This window comes from Limanda limanda, chromosome 23 (assembly GCF_963576545.1).
Source record: "Limanda limanda chromosome 23, fLimLim1.1, whole genome shotgun sequence".
Taxonomy (NCBI): Eukaryota; Metazoa; Chordata; class Actinopteri; order Pleuronectiformes; family Pleuronectidae; genus Limanda; species Limanda limanda.
This window is the reverse complement of record NC_083658.1, coordinates 2734451-2754766: the sequence shown is the minus strand read 5'-3', so window position 1 is coordinate 2754766 and position 20316 is coordinate 2734451. Positions and strand designations below refer to the sequence as shown.

The 20316-nt window shown below is 40.6% G+C and overlaps 3 protein-coding genes across 3 annotated transcripts; 2 read left to right on the top strand and 1 right to left on the bottom strand.

Moving 5' to 3' along the window:
- The first annotated feature begins 454 nt into the window (after window positions 1–454).
- Window positions 455–8510, top strand: cldn10e (claudin 10e). Its single transcript, XM_061067404.1, has 5 exons — window positions 455–686; window positions 758–919; window positions 1246–1327; window positions 1404–1517; window positions 8111–8510. The coding sequence occupies exons 1-5, from the start codon at window positions 455–457 to the stop codon at window positions 8508–8510; spliced, it is 990 nt and encodes a 329-aa protein (XP_060923387.1).
- A 1323-nt stretch (window positions 8511–9833) lies between these two features.
- On the top strand, window positions 9834–11137 carry LOC132996870 (claudin-10-like). Its single transcript, XM_061067234.1, has 5 exons — window positions 9834–10065; window positions 10254–10415; window positions 10483–10564; window positions 10673–10780; window positions 10948–11137. Exons 1-5 carry the CDS (start codon window positions 9834–9836, stop codon window positions 11135–11137), a joined length of 774 nt encoding a protein of 257 aa, XP_060923217.1.
- A 757-nt stretch (window positions 11138–11894) lies between these two features.
- dzip1 (DAZ interacting zinc finger protein 1) lies at window positions 11895–20067 on the bottom strand. The gene is made up of 17 exons (XM_061067182.1): window positions 20015–20067; window positions 19392–19937; window positions 17984–18068; window positions 17337–17452; window positions 16854–17012; window positions 16658–16759; window positions 16507–16569; window positions 16288–16413; window positions 15658–15706; window positions 15525–15575; window positions 14704–14870; window positions 14264–14450; window positions 13883–13988; window positions 13191–13561; window positions 12801–12922; window positions 12505–12664; window positions 11895–12375 (listed from the first exon to the last, which is right to left on the bottom strand). The coding sequence occupies exons 1-17, from the start codon at window positions 20015–20017 to the stop codon at window positions 12263–12265; spliced, it is 2526 nt and encodes an 841-aa protein (XP_060923165.1). The 5' UTR covers window positions 20018–20067; the 3' UTR covers window positions 11895–12262.
- Window positions 20068–20316: the final 249 nt, after the last annotated feature.

The following is a 20316-nucleotide window of genomic DNA, read 5'->3' as shown; positions in this document are numbered from 1 at the left end:
GTTACTGGTCTCTCTCTCTCTGTGTTACTGGTGTCTCTCTCTCTCTCTCTGTGTTACTGGTCTCAGATAAACGGATGATTTGATGAAACTGTGACGGACGATGTGAGACTCCCGTCGACTCAGTGACAGAGTGATGAGCTCACCTGTAACCTGAGACACGCTGAGGTCAGCAGATCTAGAGTCAGACAACTTTCACCTGTGGGAACCAAAGAGACTCTTTCCTCTCAGCTAACCTCCCCCCCCTCCCCCCAGGGCTCTGTTGGGATCAGTCGTCTTCGTCCTCTGAGACGAGCAGCGACACCTCGTCCTCATGTTTTAGGATTAAAGCTTCACCCTCTGGATTAAAACTGAAAACAAAGCAAAGGGAAATCGTCAGAATTCCACAGTGGAGACGTGATTTAAGATAAAGACACAACGACAGCTTCCCTGGTTCTGAGGCGACTCAGGCCCTGAGATGCAGACCCGTGTGGTCCAGATCTGGGGTTTCCTGCTGACGGTGCTGGGCTGGATCTTTGTGGCGTGCACGATGGCCATGGAGGGCTGGAAGATCACCTCCATCGGGGGCATGGGGGGCTCCTCCATCATCAAGGTGGCCTGGTACTGGTCCAGCCTGTGGAGATCGTGTTTCACCGACTCCACTGCCGTCAGTAACTGTTACGACTACCCGGTGCTGTGGTCTGTGGAGGGTAGGTCCCACACGTCCTCTGCTGCGTCTCACCGACCCAGAACCCTTCCACCATCTTCTGTGTCCCTGCAGGTCACATCCAGATCGTGAGGGGCCTGCTGATGGCGGCGCTCAGCCTGGGGATGCTGGGCTTCGTGCTCAGTCTGCTGGGGATGGAGTGCACCTTCATCGGAGGAAAAGACCGTTCCAAGCACAAGAAGATCTTCGCTGGAGGGTGCTGCCACATCGTCGGAGGTACATGTCCTAATATTACAACTTATTCTCAAAATCAAACAATAGAAAAAATATCAAATATCTTCTATTATCTCCTGACATTTCATGGTTATTTTCTGCTGAAAACATTTAAATAAAAAGTTTGACAACAGAACATTTGGATTCTAAGTTTCTCGAAAAACGTCCTTGCATATAAATATGTTTAGATCTTTCCTAGAGACTTTCTAAAGTCTTCAGTGAACTTAAGCTACCATATCTTTCACTGAAAAATACAATATTTTATTTTGAATCTCTTTTGAATCGTGTCAAACAGAATAGGTTTGTTTCTGTAACGTCTTTGTCTGCAGGTTCTCTGTCTGTCTGCGGCTACGCTGTTTACGCTCAGTATGTTTCCGTCGAATACTTCAACCCAAACTTTGATGGACTGAAGTAAGTTCAACCTCACACATTGTGTTTCAGCTCCAAAGAGACTTAATGAAACCTGAATCATATCTCCGCTCCACAGGTACGACCTGGGCACTCCTCTGTTCCTGGGCTGGGTCGGCTCAGCTTTCCACATGACCGGAGGCTTTTTCTATCTGTGGTCTGTGTGCACGCCGCTCTGTGGAGGAAATCACACGTGAGTACAGACGTGAAGTGGATGAGGACTCACAGGAGTTTAAAGTTTGCAAATGTTCAACACTCAACTTACTGATGAGGAGTTCTGCTGTTTAAAAGCATTCCTGGTTTAATGGGAAAAGAAAAGGCTGCAGGTCAACGGTCAGTTTCAACCCCAGAGACTGAACAAGTGTTGTTGGGATCAGCTCGTGTAAATTCTTATAATTGAGATGTTTGAAAACAGCTGCTCATAGAAGCAGAAAATAGATTTCTTCTGAACAAGAAAAGATAATTAGACCAGAAGATCTTTTCTTCTGGACGCAGGTTTTCACTGCACACCACCTGTTTGACCCTTGCCCTCAAGGAGGAGCTACATGTCATTAAAGCCTGAGATAACCAGACTCCAGAACCAAAACTTATATATAAAAATGCACAAAAATCAAAACACTGCTGCATTTAATATCATCGCGTTTTTTATCTAGATGTTTTTATTGACTGTAATATATTATGTGTTCTTTTTTACTTAGATTTATTCAGATTTGATGTATTAACCAGAAATATCACTCGTAAACGCAGAATATATATTTTTGTTTCTATTCTCTTACTCTATTCTATAATACTCTCATTCGGTTATATTCTTTTATATCCTATCTATATCATTATATTCTATCTTATTATACTATATTATATCCTATTCTCCAATATTCCATTCTATTCCATTCTTATTCTATTCTAGTATTCTCTATTCCATTGTATCTCATTCTATTCCACCAAATTCCATTCTATCTCATTATATTCTATCTCATTAAATTCTTTATGTTATATCCGGTTCTATAATACTCTAATCTAATCTATTATACTCAACTTTATCTCTTTTTTTCCAATTCTATCTTGTTCTATTCTATCTCAATATATTAATTCTATTCTACCTCATTCTATTCTATATTATTCGATTCATTCTATTATACTCGATTCTAAAGTACTCGATTCTATCTTGTTCTATTCTATAATGCTCTATACAAAACTATTCTACCTTGTTCTATTCTATAATGCTCTTTACTATTCTATTCTATCTTGTTATATTATATAATACACTAACTATCATATTCTAACTTCTTCTATTCTATAATACTCTAAACTATTCTATTCTATCTTCTTCTATTCTATTATACTGTATTCTATCTTGTTCTATTCTATAATGCTCTAAACTATTCTATTCTATCTTGTTCTATTCTAGAATATTATAGAACAGAGTATGATAGAATGATATTCGATTCATACCTTTCTATTAAACTCCATTCTATAATATTATAAAATAGAGTTTAATAGAATAGATTGAATCGAATTAGATATCATTCAATTCTATTATACTTTATTCTATACTAGTATAGAATTCTATATTAGAATAGATATAGTATAGATATAGATATAGTTCGATTCTATACTAGTATAGAATCGAACAAGATAGAACTAAATAGAACAAGATTCATTATAGAATCTTGTTCGATTCTATAATGCTCTATTCTATCATATTCTATCTTGTTCTATTCTATACTAGTATAGAATCGAACAAGATAGAACGAAATAGTTTGGAGCATTATAGAATAGAACAAGATATTGTAGGATAGACTAGAGCATTCTATTCTATAATGTTCTGGACAAAACTATTCTATCTTGTTCTATTCTATAATGCTCTTTACTATTCTATTCTATCTTGTTATATTATATAATACACTAACTATCATATTCTATCTTCTTCTATTCTATAATACTGTATTCTATCTTGACGTTTTTATCAGATTTAGAACGACATACAAACCTATGACTTTTTAGGTGATTTAGAACGACATACAAACCTATGACTTTTTTATCATATTTAGAAACGACATACAAACCTATGACGTTTTTATCAGATTTAGAACGACATACAAACCTATGACGTTTTTATCAGATTTAGAAACGACATACAAACCTATGACTTTTTTATCATATTTAGAACGAAATACAAACCTATGACTTTTTTATCATATTTAGAAACGACATACAAACCTATGACGTTTTTATCAGATTTAGAACGACATACAAACCTATGACGTTTTTATCAGATTTAGAACGACATACAAACCTATGACGTTTTTATCAGATTTAGAACGAAATACAAACCTATGACGTTTTTATCAGATTTAGAACGACATACAAACCTATGACTTTTTTATCAGATTTAGAACGACATACAAACCTATGACTTTTTTATCATATTTAGAACGACATACAAACCTTTGACGTTTTTATCAGATTTAGAACGACATACAAACCTTTGACGTTTTTATCAGATTTTTCTGTATTCTATCTTGTTCTATTCTATAATGCTCTAAACTATTCTATTCTATCTTGTTCTATTCTAGAATATTATAGAACAGAGTATGATAGAATGATATTCGATTCATACCTTTCTATTAAACTCCATTCTATAATATTATAAAATAGAGTTTAATAGAATAGATTGAATCGAATTAGATATCATTCAATTCTATTATACTTTATTCTATACTAGTATAGAATTCTATACTAGAATAGATATAGTATAGATATAGATATAGTTCGATTCTATACTTGTATAGAATCGAACAAGATAGAACTAAATAGAACAAGATTCATTATAGAATCTTGTTCGATTCTATAATGCTCTATTCTATCATATTCTATCTTGTTCTATTCTATACTAGTATAGAATCGAACAAGATAGAACGAAATAGTTTAGAGCATTATAGAATAGAACAAGATATTGTAGGATAGACTAGAGCATTCTATTCTATAATGTTCTGGACAAAACTATTCTATCTTGTTCTATTCTATAATGCTCTTTACTATTCTATTCTATCTTGTTATATTATATAATACACTAACTATCATATTCTATCTTCTTCTATTCTATAATACTGTATTCTATCTTGACGTTTTTATCAGATTTAGAAACGACATACAAACCTATGACTTTTTTATCATATTTAGAAACGACATACAAACCTATGACTTTTTTATCATATTTAGAAACGACATACAAACCTATGACGTTTTTATCAGATTTAGAACGACATACAAACCTATGACTTTTTTATCATATTTAGAAACGACATACAAACCTATGACGTTTTTATCATATTTAGAACGACATACAAACCTATGACTTTTTTATCAGATTTAGAAACGACATACAAACCTATGACTTTTTTATCAGATTTAGAACGACATACAAACCTTTGACGTTTTTATCAGATTTTTCTGTATTCGATCTTGTTCTATTCTATAATGCTCTAAACTATTCTATTCTATCTTGTTCTATTCTAGAATATTATAGAACAGAGTATGATAGAATGATATTCGATTCATACCTTTCTATTAAACTCCATTCTATAATATTATAAAATAGAGTTTAATAGAATAGATTGAATCGAATTAGATATCATTCAATTCTATTATACTTTATTCTATACTAGTATAGAATTCTAGACTAGTATAGAATCGAACAAGATAGAATAGGATAGAATAGAGAATTATAGAATAGAACAAGATAGAATAGGATAGTTTAGAGCATTATAGAATAGAACAAGATAGAATAGGATAGTTAGAGCATTATAGAATAGAACAAGATAGAATAGGATAGTTTAGAGCATTATAGAATAAAACAACATAGAAAAGGATAGTTAGAGCATTATAGAATAGAACAAGATAGAATAGGATAGAATCGAGTATTATAGAATAGAACAAGATAGAAAAGGATATAATAGAGCATTATAGAATAGAACAAGAATAGAGGATTATAGAAAGGAGTATAATAGAATAAAATAAATTGAACTGATAGATGAGTATTATAAAATAGAGTAGAAAAGAATAGAATCGAACAAAATAGAATGAAATAGAATAGAGTATTCTATACTAGTATAGAATTCTATACTAGCATAGAATAGAACAAGATAGAATAGGATAGAATAGAGCATTATAGAATCGAACAAGATAGAACAAAATAGTTTAGAGCATTATAGAATAGAACAAGATAGAGTTGGATAGAATAGAGCACTACAGAATCGAACAAGATAGAACAGGATAGTTTAAAGCATTATAGAAAAGAACAAGATAGAATTAGATAGTTTAGAGCATTACAGAATAGAACAAGATAGAAAAAGATAGGATAGAGAATTATAGAATATAACAAGATAGAATAGGATAGTTTAGAGCATTATAGAATAGAACAAGATAGAATAGGATAGTTAGAGCATTATAGAAAAGAACAAGATAGGATAGGATAGTTTAGAGCATTATAAGATAAAACTACATAGAAAAGGATAGTTAGAGCATTATGGAATAGAACAAGATATTGTAGGATAGACTAGAGCATTCTATTCTATAATGTTCTGGACAAAACTATTCTATCTTGTTCTATTCTATAATGCTCTTTACTATTCTATTCTATCTTGTTATATTATATAATACACTAACTATCATATTCTTTCTTCTTCTATTCTATAATACTGTATTCTATCTTGACGTTTTTATCAGATTTAGAACGACATACAAACCCATGACGTTTTTATCAGATTTAGAACGACATACAAACCTATGACTTTTTTATCATATTTAGAAACGACATACAAACCTATGACGTTTTTATCAGATTTAGAACGACATACAAACCTATGACGTTTTTATCAGATTTTTCTGTATTCGATCTTGTTCTATTCTATAATGCTCTAAACTATTCTATTCTATCTTGTTCTATTCTAGAATATTATAGAACAGAGTATGATAGAATGATATTCGATTCATACCTTTCTATTAAACTCCATTCTATAATATTATAAAATAGAGTTTAATAGAATAGATTGAATCGAATTAGATATCATTCAATTCTATTATACTTTATTCTATACTAGTATAGAATTCTAGACTAGTATAGAATCGAACAAGATAGAATAGGATAGAATAGAGAATTATAGAATAGAACAAGATAGAATAGGACAGTTTAGAGCATTATAGAATAGAACAAGATAGAATAGGATAGTTAGAGCATTATAGAATAGAACAAGATAGAATAGGATAGTTTAGAGCATTATAGAATAAAACAACATAGAAAAGGATAGTTAGAGCATTATAGAATAGAACAAGATAGAATAGGATAGAATCGAGTATTATAGAATAGAACAAGATAGAAAAGGATATAATAGAGCATTATAGAATAGAACAAGAATAGAGGATTATAGAAAGGAGTATAATAGAATAAAATAAATTGAACTGATAGATGAGTATTATAAAATAGAGTAGAAAAGAATAGAATCGAACAAAATAGAATGAAATAGAATAGAGTATTCTATACTAGTATAGAATTCTAAACTAGCATAGAATAGAACAAGATAGAATAGGATAGAATAGAGCATTATAGAATAGAACAAGATAGAACAAAATAGTTTAGAGCATTATAGAACAGAACAAGATAGAGTTGGATAGAATAGAGCATTACAGAATCGAACAAGATAGAACAGGATAGTTTAAAGCATTATAGAAAAGAAAAAGATAGAATTAGATAGTTTAGAGCATTACAGAATAGAACAAGATAGAAAAGGATAGAATAGAGAATTATAGAATATAACAAGATAGAATAGGATAGTTTAGAGCATTATAGAATAGAACAAGGTAGAATAGGATAGTTAGAGCATTATAGAATAGAACAAGATAGAATAGGATAGTTTAGAGCATTATAAGATAAAACAACATAGAAAAGGATAGTTAGAGCATTATAGAATAGAACAAGATAGAATAGGATAGAATTGAGTATTATAGAATAGAACAAGATAGAATAGGATAGTTAGAGCATTATAGAATAGAACAAGATAGAATAGGATAGTTTAGAGCATTATAAGATAAAACAAGAAAAGAAGATTATAGAAAGGAGTATAATAGAATAAAATAAATTGAACTGATAGATGAGTATTATAAAATAGAGTAGAAAAGAATAGAATCGAACAAAATAGAAATAAATAGAATAGAGAATTCTATACTCGTATAGAATAGAAAAAGATAGAATAGGCTAGAATAGAGCATTACAGAATCGAACAATATAGAACAGGATAGTTTAAAGCATTATAGAATAGAACAAGATAGAATAGGATAGTTTAGAGCATTATAGAATAGAACAAGATAGAATAGGATAGTTAGAGCATTATAGAATAGAACAAGATAGAATAGGATAGTTTAGAGCATTTTAAAATAAAACAACATAGAAAAGGATAGTTGGAGCATTATAGAATAGAACAAGATAGAAAAGGATAGAATAGAGCATTATAGAATAGAACAAGAATAGAGGATTATAGAAAGGAGTATAATAGAATCAAATAAATTCAACTGATAGATGAGTATTATAAAATAGAGTAGAAAAGAATAGAATAGAACAAAATAGAATTAAATAGAATAGAGTAGAGTAGAATAGAATAGAATAGAATAGAATAGAATAGAATAGAATAGAATAGAATAGAATAGAATAAAACAAAACAGAGAAGAATATCCTATTCTATTCATGTCTATTCTGTCACATTTGACCATAATGCATCTCTCTCTGTCCAGGGTGATCAACATTCAGCCAATAGCTGATCCAGAACAAAACAAGTCCACCACGGCTCTGTCTTCAGTGTCAGAGGTCACGTCTAAGACCAAAGTGTCGTCCGTCTTTGAGCTGTCGTCCAGGTCCGAGCGCTCAGACGTGTCGGCCATCTCCTCAAGATCGGAGCGCACGTCCACATCTACACGCTCAGCCAAGTCAGGAAAGTCAACGAAGACAAGGCGAAGTATAAAGTCTGCAGGGTCAGGGTCAGGGTCGGGGTCGGGGGCAGGGTCAGAGTCCGGCCTCTCGTTGATGTCCAGCATTCCGACTTTGTCCGAGTCGAGCAGCAGCAGCAGCCGGACGGTCTCGTCCAGCAGCGCGAGGAGCGAGACGACGCCGTTCAACAGAAACTCTTTTATCTGAGGAGAAACAAACTGGACAATTCATGAAAAATTGGATGTTTCGTGTGAATAAAAACTGATGAAATCTTGTGTTTTAAAAAGAATAAATGTGTTAAATCTTTTATCTGTTTCGTTCATTCCTGAGACGTGTCTCATAATAAAGATGTTTATCAGTGAAATGAGCTGTGAGGCGGAGGCGTCTCTCTACAATGGAACCTCAGATAGTGAAGGTTCCATCTCAGAAGTGCAACAGTTGTTTGGTATTATTTCAATCGTATTGAATGGATAAGTGTTTGGTTACTTCTACTCTTCATCACTGTCTTCATCACATGGAAGGTAAAAGGTCTGTCAGGACGAGGAGACAGAAGAATCCTCGGCTGTGACAATCAACTGCTGGATAATAAAAATAAAAGCTCAATAGTAAAGGTCTTAATAAACCTTCTTTAGCTGATGTTGACTGGAGGGGTCATGTGATGAGGATCTGACAAATCAGCGAAGGCTTCGTAAAGTCTGCGTCATGGTAACCAAACGTCTCAGCTGCCCTGAGGACGCCGGCGAATCGGAAGCACAGCTGATGAGAAAAAAGTAATGATGTGGATGTAGCCTGAGTCTCAGGGAACTAACAAGGAGGAGGCCGGTTAGAGACCTATACCGCATCCAGCCACCAGTTGGCGATCGAGGCCCTTTGGCTTCACTTGTGGGAGGCGTCCTGTCGTCCATCTTCAAACTGGTTCAAACTGGTTCACACAGACTGGTTTTCCGTGACTCTCCCTCATTCGGCTGCTTGTTTATGCATCAACAGAGCGTCGGCAGCTTCTCTTCACAGGAAACAGATCCGTCCACTTTTATCCCTTGAATAACGTCACCAACAAATAACATGTGGCTCAATGCATCTTATCAGAATTTCTCCTCAGACAGGAAACTGGAACGTCGCTGCATCTGTGAAAATAATCAGCAGGATAATTAACGATGAAAAGAACTATATTTGCCGTCTAATATAATAAAATATTTTGGCCCCTGCTTGATTGTAATTTCTGTATTTTTCACCTTCATCTCACAGAAGAAAATCAGTTTCATGACTTCTCTGCACTTTGGGATCTAAAGAGGAAGGAGCAGGGAGGAGGAGCAGAGAGGAGGAGGTGAAATCTGAATCTGGTGGAATGACTCACTCACCTGAGTCCTGGGAACACGAAGGATGCTGAGTTGGCAAAACCTCCTGAAAAGATAAGATGAGACAAACATCCAAAGTGCTGGTGTGACGCCTCCAGATCAGCAGGGAGCTCGTCCAGGTCCCTTTGTCTCGCTCACGACTCGCAGCTCTCACCACAGGTTGTACGGAGTCACCATGACGTACAGGACGGTGGTGATGTACCTGGAGATCGGCTGCTTCGTGTCGTGTCTGTGCGGCTGGATCCTGGTGTGCTCCACGCTGCCGACGGAGTACTGGACCTTCTCCGAGGTGGGCAGCATCGTGCTGACCACCTCCAACTACTACTCCAACCTGTGGAAGGACTGCATCTCCGACACCACGGGGGTGTCCGACTGCAAGGACTACCCCTCCATGCTGGGCCTGCCGGGTACGCTCGTCTGAAAACTGGTCCCAGTGGGTTGGGCTCTGGTTTACGGACAAACAAGTCCACTGAGATGTATATTAGATATATATTTAAATGGGAATTACAGTTATATGAAGCTTTAGTCACAAGTTCACAGGTCATGTTGCAAATAATCTGAAGTTATAGATAATCCTCCACCTGTCGTCCCTCAGGGTTCCTCCACGCCTGCAGAGCGCTGGCGGTCTGCTCCGTCATCACCGGCTTCTTCGGAGGAGTCCTCACCCTCGTTGGGATGAAGTGCACTAAGATCGGAGGCTCAGAGATCGCCAACGCCAGAGTGACCTTCGCCGGCGGGATCACGTACCTGGTGTCAGGTAAGAACCACAGAAGAGTCTGAAGGATCAATGTGTGAAGTGAGTCCAAAGTACAACGTGTGTTCAGGATGCTGCGGGATGATCACCTACTCGTGGTGGGCCAACAAAGTCATCAGAGAATACTTGGATCCACATTTCAGGGCTCAGAAGTGAGTACTTTTTGAAGTATTTCAACATATATAACATGAAATGAAAGTAGTTCATAAAGTGTGGGATGAGTAAGTTCATGAAAACAAACCTGAATATTCACTGTGCAGGTTTGAACTGGGAGCTGCGATCTTCATTGGCTGGGGAGGATCCGTGCTCCTGCTGAGTGGAGGCACGGTGCAGAGCTACTTCTCTGGAAAAGAAGGTCTGCCATCAAGGTACAGGGCTATAAGTTTATATACAACCTATATAAAAACAAATATACCATTTGGTATGGACATATATCATGATATATACACACAAATATAGGTATATGTACCTTTATGTGTTTGTACTTGGCCAACCAGTGATACTGACCATGTTCCCTCTTGTATCTAAACACCAGTTCCTCTAAACGGCCCCTGAGACCCGGCACGTACGCCACGGCCCGGACCCGACGGACCTACATGCTGCCGGCCACGACCTCCAGACTCACTCTGGGGCCGCCGCTGTTCTACGAGGGCAGGAAGAGCCGAGAGGCCGGAGCCACGGCGTCGAGGGGGGGCCGCACCTTCAGCAGGGACAGCTTCGTCTGAGCTCACAGGAAGTCCTGAGCTCACAGAGGGACCTGAAGGACTTTACAGGAACAGTTTGACCTTCTGGGAGATTCTCTGACTGGTTCTCTGAACGAGAGACGAGGAGATCAAACCCTCATCAGACCACAAACAGCAGTGATGAGAGCAGGTCTTCAGTCGGGGGGGAGTTTGTTATTGTCCCACAGAAGCTGCTTCAGATCCTCATGCTCAGCTACCAGCTGATTACTCATATTCACCACAGTTGTACGTGTATTTTCCCTGAAAGTCAAAGTTTTCCTTGTGTTTACGTATTTGAAACTAGAAGAAACTGGATGGATCTTGTTTGAAATCTTAGAAAACCTTAATGTTCTTTGATTTTATGCTTTTCCTCGATGGCTGAGATTTGTGAAGCTGTTGTTTCTTTCCTTGTGAGCCACATGTTCCTCGTCTCATTATGACTGTTAACTTTTCTTTGTACAGTTTCTGGTTTGGTTTTGTGTTTTTAAAGATTAAAACAAAGTGGTTTCCTTTAGAACGGGTCCTTCCTTTGTTTCCATTCTCCCAGAGACTCTGCAGAAAGTGCAGAGGCTCTTCTCACTGGGACGTCCTCACATGCACCAGTTGGAATAAAAAAGAAACACTGTCTGTGTTGAACCCTGACGAGTCTGAAGCTTGTGGAAAACAACAAGGTGACACTCTGGAGTCAGAAGAGCTCTGAGGTCTCGGTTTGGTTGAAGAAAGACAGAAAGAAAGTCAAGTCAAGAACCTGGGGGGTCTTTTATTGCTGGTATAAATATTTTCAATACAAAACCACATCTCATTGCTTGGTTTCACACAAGAAGAACAATATAAAATCTGATGTACACATGTTTTTACACAAACCGCATCCACTACCTCACTGAGTGTGGGAGGAGTCAGGATGGATTTAAAGGTGTGAGGCGAACAAACACTTGGCACAAGATATGAAGTGGGACTTAAAACAAGAAAAGTCTATGAAATTGTTATATTTACTAGATGATGGTAATTATTGCTCATGTCTCTACTAGCAGAAGTATAAAATATGGCTGTTCTGGCATCGGCTGTAGACGTCAGAGGAGGCGACTGAGGTCTTTGCATCGGTGCTGGACGGAGCGTAACGTCACCTGATCAGCTGTAGTGTCGACTGGGTTTATTGCTCGATTCCTCAGAGTCGTTGAAGTCGCTGAGGGAGCACAGGCTGCTCTTCAGGGTGCTTCCTGTCCCGGCTTCAGTCAGACCTGCTGGGAACCAGACAGACGCACCTACATCACTGCTTACACCTTTAAAGGATGTTTGATGACATCGCTGGGTTCTGGTGAATAAACGAGAACGTTACATTCTAGTTCTTCCCAACGTCTCCTTAAACTGACCTGATCTGGGAGCCTTTCCTGTGGAGGTTCCCCACACGCTGGTGCTGGATGAGTCCAGACTCTTCCTCATTAGTCCAGAGCCCGGATCTGGTTTAGATACTTCCTGTCGGTCCTCTAAGGAGGAGCCCGACGAATCCTGGCTCTCCTCGACATCTGTGTACTGTCCCCACACACAAACAAGACATACATTTGAACTTTATTTTTAGAGTAATAATTATATCAATGAACTGATGACTCTATGCACCGATGTCCCGTCATCCTCCCCCTCCTCCTCCTCCTCCTCCTCCTCCTCTCACCATCAGCTCCTGCACCTCGTCTCTCTTCTCTCTCAAAATGCTGACGCCCCCTGCTGGTCTCTTTGCTGTTCTCTCTGTAAACTTCTGCTCCACCTTTCTGGCCAGGACAGTGATTTTCTTATCTAAAAACAAACAGCGGGCATCATATTCACACACGTGGTGAGTGCATCATATGTAAGACCTAACCTGATTAAAAACATTTCATTTAAAAAAGGACATTTGAGACTTTTAAAATAACTGAATGACTCTGTGAATATTAACAACACAACTTCTGTGACTAACATCTACATGTAAATCATTTATAAATAAACTTTTTCACTGTTATCAAATGAAGTTTCATCTCATTTCTCGTATGGTGTGAGTTTGCAGTTCAGGAAACTAAGCACGAACCTCTCTTGAAGTTCCTCTTATCCAAGTTGCCATTCTGGTCTCTGTATCCCTGCAGCTGTTTGGAGTCGATCTCCTGCAGCTCGCTCAATTCAGCCCACTCCTCCTTATCATCATCATCATCATCTTCATCATCGCTCTCAATCTTTTTCACTGCCGTCTTGGTCACCACCCCCACTGACCCCCACGGCTGCTGGGTGCTGGAGGAGAACGTCTGCCTGGTAACGGCCTGCCTGGTCTGGACCGGAATGGCTTTGTCGGCTCTGATGTGGACCGGGGTCGCCCGGTTCATTCTGGTCTGTGCTGATCTGCCCCTCTGGTGTTTCGGGGGCTGTTTCTCCTCCGTGTCCTCCTCTTCAGAGTCCTCATCGGAACTGAAAAAAATCACAATAACATTGTGTTTTAAAACCGTCATCATTCCATTTCAAACACTTTTGATGTTATAATTTTCAAGACATGTGACTGATTGTGTACGTACATTGTGATTCGCTGAAATACTTGCAGTGAAGGTGAAATACATGATGGGAAAAGTAGTTAGAATTGATTTATCCAGTGATTAAATTCCTCCTCAGGCAGGACACTGAAGCCCAAATTGCCATGAGAGTGGGATGTATCAAGTTTATTTGTTGATGTATGAGTGATGGTGGTCGAGGAGACTAGAAAATCTCTAAATAACACATGTTTTGTATTTTTACTTGAGTGTGAAGGTCCTCAGAGCAGCCTTGCTGTTGGGTGTAGACGTCTTGGGTTGGGTGGTGCTCTTGGCCCTCGCCGCTGGCTGGGGGGTCTTGGACTGTCTGCCTGCAGGTCCAGACACCAGAGTCACTGACAGTGTGTCTGAGCCTTCATCCATTTATGTGACGGCAAACAAGCTTTTACAGATTAGACTGAGAGTGTTGGATATACACAGTCAAAACCAATTACACTTTATCAAAATGAAACTAATATTCCATTTCAAATCAGTCATAAAAGGCCATGAGTGGAGATACAAAGTCCAGTGTGGTGTGGTTTAAATTGGTCTGTGAGCAGAATAATAATTAAAAGAGGATTTCTGATGACAAAGTCTTAGGAAGCACCTTGAACCGCGTGTCTGGATCGAGCCCGAGTCTCTGGAGGAGCTTCTCTCATCTTCTCTTCCACGTTGCGGCTGAGCTTCTCCCGCCAGTGCCAGTATCCAGGCAGCACCTTTGCAACTTGGTCCTGCTTTGAATGCACTTTGGCCATGAGGGAAGTGAAATCCCTGTTCTTCACACCACTTTGATTCTGAAAAGAAGCGGAAGGGAGAAGGTCTAGAGAAAGAGTTTCTTCATAGATCATTTCCACGCAGCCCTGTGTCTGTATGCAAGTCAACCGGAAGTGAGAACTAGAGGCTACTTTTTCTCATTAAATAACTATTTTGTTCTCCTATATTGTGACTTTATCCTGATTCTCATAGGGCGTAGTCGGTATATGAAACAGAATCGCGGACACGAAAACAAAACTGTGTGGAGAGGAGGCGTCAATAGTGAGAACATACAGGCTTGACCCCCAGGTCCTCCAGGTTCCTTGCGACGGCCTGCTCGATCTCTCGTCGCATCTCCTTCTTGATGCTGGGGTTCCTCTTCAGAGCATTGGCCGTCACGCTCGGACTCTGTTTCTTCTCTGGAACCGGCTCAGGCCTCCTCTCAGAGGCGCTGCTCCAGTCTGTAAAAGAAACCTCACTCGGTCAGTCTTGTGTTGACAATCACACATGTTGGGCGTCATACACAGTAAATGCTAAAACAAAATTAAAAAAAATGAGCATGCATTTGGCAATTTTCAAAGCAAGATCCATGCCACAGGTTGAGTTGAGTGGATGTGACGGCTGCAGGAAGAGAGATGGACGTAATGATCACTGGACTGATGTGGCAGGCATGATGGAATAGCACAGACCATGAGCTGGCTTTCACAAAGCTCATAAGCTCATCGTGAGGCCTTTTCATGTCAGTGTGCAATAAGACGATCTTAGTCTCGTAAAAGAATAGGCTGCAAACAACAGGCCGATGCAACCATGCAAGCAGCATGCAGTCGACCAGCTCGGCTGCTTGTATTGTCTGTTTTACCTTTCTCCTCTTCTGACAGCTCCTGTATAGGCTCCAGGTTAAGAGCAAAGACTGGCTCCTCTAATTGGCCGGGCACGTGAGGTCAGTGGGGGTGAGGAAGTCAGATAAAACAGGCGTTAACAGAGAGGGGTCAGGGATGTGGTAGCGGTACAGCTGTTAAACTGCATTAAATCCTTCATGCAGGGAAGCACATGCTCAGCCTGTCTGGGAGTGACCATGTTTTAATGTTCTCATTTTAGTTTTAGGATTTACTCACCAAGAACAACCCTCTTTGGTTTGGGCTCTGGTGCTGGTGCGCTGACCACCACTGGAAAACACAAGGAGATGAATGCATTAGGATCATATGAGCAGTTTCTGGGCTGAAGAAGACATGTGAGATGGATCCATACCTGGTACTTCCACTACTTTGGTGGGTGTATTTGAGGAACTATTTCTTATCTGCAAGTGGAACAAATAATCACAAGTTATACCTCATGATCATGCATGAAAAAGATAAACAATCTTTGAGATTTTCATGAAATTAAACGACAGCGTTTGGTGATAAGTGCAGACTCTGAAATTCTCTTAAAAAGTTGCACTGACATCAAGAGACTTGGCCGTTTACATCTCAGCAGAATTCATTCTTTATGTCTGTTTGTATTGTTATAGGAGCTAAATTTAATGATTGGGCGGATCAAAAAAATGTTAATGTCAGTCCCAAAAATCCATATCAGGTCTGATTGTTTATGACAGTCTCTACAAAACAACAGCTTTTCTTTACGCGCTCAGAACACTTTGCACATTGAAAGACATGTCAGACATGATCAGTATTCTGTCTAAAATGGGGAAATATTCCAGGAACAGAATTGAACTGCGGCTTCAGTCAAAAGTACAGTATCATTACATCAGTGCAACTCAATCTGAGCCAGTGCAGCAAATACAGGAAATCCTGAACAAGGCCTGAACCTCCGCCTCACTTCCTCTCCCGACATAATCGCACTGGGCAGTGATGACTGAGAGTGAGAGTGTGTGTTATTAACCTGCTCCCTCTGAGCCTTGATGGTTTGCGCCTCCTGCAGCTTCCGTCTCATCTCCTGCTGCAGCTGCTGGCTTCGCTCCTGCTCTCTGGACACAGACGACTGACTTCTGCTCAGCTCGTCCAGCAGCTGGAGAACATGAAGAGGATGTGTTTTACAACAGGGCCGATCCTCGGCTGCTTGTTTAATGTTTCACACGCGCCGATTCTGACAGAATCTTACCTGATTCTTTTCAGACTCGTGTTTTTCCTTGTTTTTTTGCAGCACGGAATCCCACATTTTTTCCTGGAGAGAAATATTTTGAGCATTTTGTGTTATCACATCACTTCACTAATTTCTAGGTTGTAAACTATCCGCTCCCTGCGCCACTGACCTGCTTCTTCAGCTGCTGCTCCAGCTTTTGGATGATTTGTGTCTGCGCGTGAGCAGAGTCGGCTGAGGTTTCAAGCTTGGATATCTGGTTCTGATTCAATGCCTATGAATGGGAATATACATTGAATGATTATGAAGATATCCTGAGGAGCAAATAAATAATGTATATAAACAACATCCACATATCTTTTCCGTACATTGACAGCCTGAACATTCCGGTTGTACATAGATTCCATCTCTCTACGCATGCCGTCCCTGGTGTCTTCGATTTTTCTCTCCATTCGAGTCATCTCCTCAGTTTTAAAACGGTCTCGCTCTCTCTCAAGGTCTTTGAGCTTGGACTGCTGCTCCTTCTCCTGGAATTACACAAAAAAAACAGTGAAATCACCAGTGAGAACTATTTCCCCAAATCAGTTTTCAAAATCTGATCAACCTCACTTCAAATGAGTTGGAAACTATCTCCGTACATTTTCTGCCAGGAGTCGACAAGCAGCTACAACTAACATGCAAAATAATTAACTTAATTTGAATAACAGCAGACTGAGTTCACATGAATTGTGCTTGAACATTTAAAATCAGAGAAAGTTAATGAATGAATCAAGTTTTCCTTAATCGCTCGTTACTACCAGGTGACAACAAATCTGTTCGTACAAGGTTCTCCGATGTTCTGCTTTTCTTACCTGAGCTGTTTTGAGCTGCAGGTTCTGCTGCAGTTGAACGTTCAACTCCTTCAGGCCACTGATCTCCATCTTGAGAATTTCAATCTGGGATTTCTTTTCACTGTCCGACTGCAGCTCTGGAGCAAAGAATAAGAGTCATATCCCTTGCATTAATTAAACGTTCATCTACAGGTAAAAGACAAGACTCTGTTCTGAACCCTTTTTCAAACAGACGTCCCGCGGGTCGCCCCCAAGTGGCCAAAGGAGGTCATTGTTTGCTTGATCCTGTTTAAATCCATCTTAAATAAGAACTTTAACCGCTAAAGCTTTCATTATTGTTGCACCAGAAAGCGAAGACGTCTCTCTTTTACCTCATTACACTCATGATCACGTCATTACGCTACATGCAGTGGAAAATGTTGCAACAACAGGTGGTGGCACCTAGGGAATTTCCCTCATCTGCCCACAAGGGATTGTTGTTTACATGATGGTGCTGAAATCGATTCAAAACAAAAACCATAATAGCTACAACATTCAGTCTTTAAGCAGCAGAACGCCAAGGGCTCCATTTTCTCCCTCCTCATGTTGAGGTAGAAGACGCAACGTTACGTGTATCTGACTTTACTTATGTTCCTCTCTCTCTCTCTCTTTGTGTCAGGTTGACTTACGGCTCTCGTGGTCCTCGGGATGACGGCGTTGCATGTGATTTTGGAGGAATTGGGGAGACAAGAAGCCTTTTTTACAAATTTGACACTAAAAGAAAGAAAGAAAGAAAGAGAAAACATTATTTAACAACAGATGAAAATGAAATGATCCTGTTAACTCACAGTATTTAGTCGGTTGATTAATAAGAACTTTCCCTATCAAATAAATGAGGAACAGATAATAATATATAGAACTCGTAGATGAAGAAATTCATCAACGCACATCAGCGAACAGCACAACCGAATATATCTGCCGGGCTCTAATTGTGGAGTTAACCACTGAGAGTCTTTTACATGGGGAATAGTAACTGAAGCTTTAAAGACACCCGATGGCGATGCAGCTGACAACAGGAGCATCCTCTGAGTTCAGGCGCTTGTTTCCAAACACTTGGCGAGAGCGATGTTGATTTGCTTCGTGCGGCAGGCGTCAACACACTGCAGCTCACTGTCTTCACAACTGGGAGGGATGCTGCTTTTTCTCCCACATATATTACCAGCTGCTTTTGAGCCTGCCGCTCATTATGTACTTGACTTCACTCAAAAGTTCAGACTGCTGCTGCTGATATCTTGCCACACTGTACGGTAGCAAAGACTGAAAGGTGAGTGAGACACAATTACACGTCTGCTTTGGTGCAACAGAGACGTTGAAGGAAGCAGCGTGAGTTTCCCATGTAGACGTGTGGACGAGCAACAAATGCCAAACACAAACCCTCTCTAACAATTATTGAGCCATCTCTGTTAGCTGAGCTGGTAGCGCACACCTAGCAACCACAAGCTGTCATGACACAATATATCTGTTGCCCTGGCAACCGCCTGGCCAGGTCAGCGACAAGCCGTACACGCAAAGAACTGGGGGGTAGATTTTTTTATTTGTGCTATAAATAACCTAATAGCAACTGAGCAACACTGCCTACCTCCACAACATGAACAAGCAGATATAGAAACGTCTTTGGCAGCAGAGACGAAGGACAAATTGCTGGACAAGGACACAGAGCCAGTACATGAGGGTGGGAGCAAGTCACCATGTTGAATGCTCTTGGATTAATATAACTAATCACCACCATCTGCTCTCGGGCTCTAAATCCTATTCTTCCTGTGTGAAAACAAAGCTTATTAGAACCCATGGTTTCAAAGTACGCATCGTAATCGGTTCGAGGGTAACGTTTGCTCAAGCTCTGATAAAAGCCTTCGTCGGTTTCCCCTTGTCTCTCCGAACCCTGCTCTGAAACGCACAAAGCCGGAGCTGTGAATAGATCTTGGGAACAATGAAGGAGCGGGGGTCCCTGAGGAGGAGGAGTGAGGGGAGGTGTGGGGGGGGTGATGGAGATGTGTGAAACGCCAGTGGTGACCAGCATGGCTGTGTCAGCAGTACCTTGTGGCTGCTGAGGAGCAGCTTGGACTGCAGGTCGCTCACCACCTTCCCCTTCAGCACCAGCTCTTCTCTCAGCGCCTTCACCTTCTCCTCCTGCTCGACCTTCTCCTCCAGCAGCTGCTTGTGCTCCCTGCCCGCCCCCCCCAGCCTCTCCTCCGCCGCTTGCAGGTGGAGATGGAGGACCTCCTGGCAGTGGAGCAGCCACTCCACAGTGAGCTGCGCCAGCTGCAGGAGCTTGAGCAGACCCGGGTCCACAGGGCTCCGGCACTGCTGGCACCGCTCCCCGTCCAGGCTGCAGAACGTCACTGTGCTGACGTGATCCTGCAGAGCCTCGATGTCCAGCTGGCTCATCACCAGGTGGACGTCCACCGTGTTGATCCGCCGCCAGTCCACCGTCTCCGTGCGAGGGCGGAATCTGAAGGGGGGGGCGGTGGAGGTGCCGGTGGAAGGAGTCATCGGGGAGTTCAGGAGGGACTGGATCCCGGCGGAGGAGTGGGTCCCGGGGGGGTCACCGGGGTAGGGGTAGTAGATGCCGTTGAGAAATGGCTGCAACACAGACAAGAGGCAGAATGTGAGTCCCAGACAGAGAGGGAGCCCTGCTGCAGCCCCGGAGCTCCTCTTACCATCTCTGCCGGGAGAAGGGGCTCGACGAGCGGCTGCTGCTGCTCTCTGGTTCCGCCCCCTGGTCGCGGCTGTGCGTCGGCCACGTTACCATGGAGACCCGGGCCAGCGTCCCTGGGGAGAGGGAACGTTTCACGACTCAGCACGTTTCCTTACGAGCACTATTTAAATCTTCTATCACCGATTGACTCTCAAACAACACAGCCGCCTCGTTTCCAGAAAAAAAAAAAAACATTTCAAGTTGGGGCAGGAAGTGAATCCCCTCAAAAAACAATGGCGCACATGTTTGAACCATAGACTGTAT

Excerpts from the sequence above, each read along its gene's own strand:
- dzip1 (XM_061067182.1), bottom strand. Across the intron at positions 12,923-13,190 it reads TAAGAGGAACTTCAAGAGAG|ATAAGAAAATCACTGTCCTG; the intron begins GTTCGTGCTTAG and ends GTTTGTTTTTAG. Across the intron at positions 12,376-12,504 it reads AGGAAAGGCTCCCAGATCAG|CAGGTCTGACTGAAGCCGGG; the intron begins GTCAGTTTAAGG and ends TCTGGTTCCCAG.
- LOC132996870 (XM_061067234.1), top strand. The coding sequence starts at position 9,834 with ATGACGTACAGGACGGTGGTGATGTACCTGGAGATCGGCTGCTTCGTG. Across the intron at positions 10,416-10,482 it reads GATCACGTACCTGGTGTCAG|GATGCTGCGGGATGATCACC; the intron begins GTAAGAACCACA and ends ACGTGTGTTCAG. Across the intron at positions 10,781-10,947 it reads AAAGAAGGTCTGCCATCAAG|TTCCTCTAAACGGCCCCTGA; the intron begins GTACAGGGCTAT and ends TCTAAACACCAG.
- cldn10e (XM_061067404.1), top strand. The coding sequence starts at position 455 with ATGCAGACCCGTGTGGTCCAGATCTGGGGTTTCCTGCTGACGGTGCTG. Across the intron at positions 920-1,245 it reads GTGCTGCCACATCGTCGGAG|GTTCTCTGTCTGTCTGCGGC; the intron begins GTACATGTCCTA and ends CTTTGTCTGCAG. Across the intron at positions 1,328-1,403 it reads CCAAACTTTGATGGACTGAA|GTACGACCTGGGCACTCCTC; the intron begins GTAAGTTCAACC and ends TCCGCTCCACAG.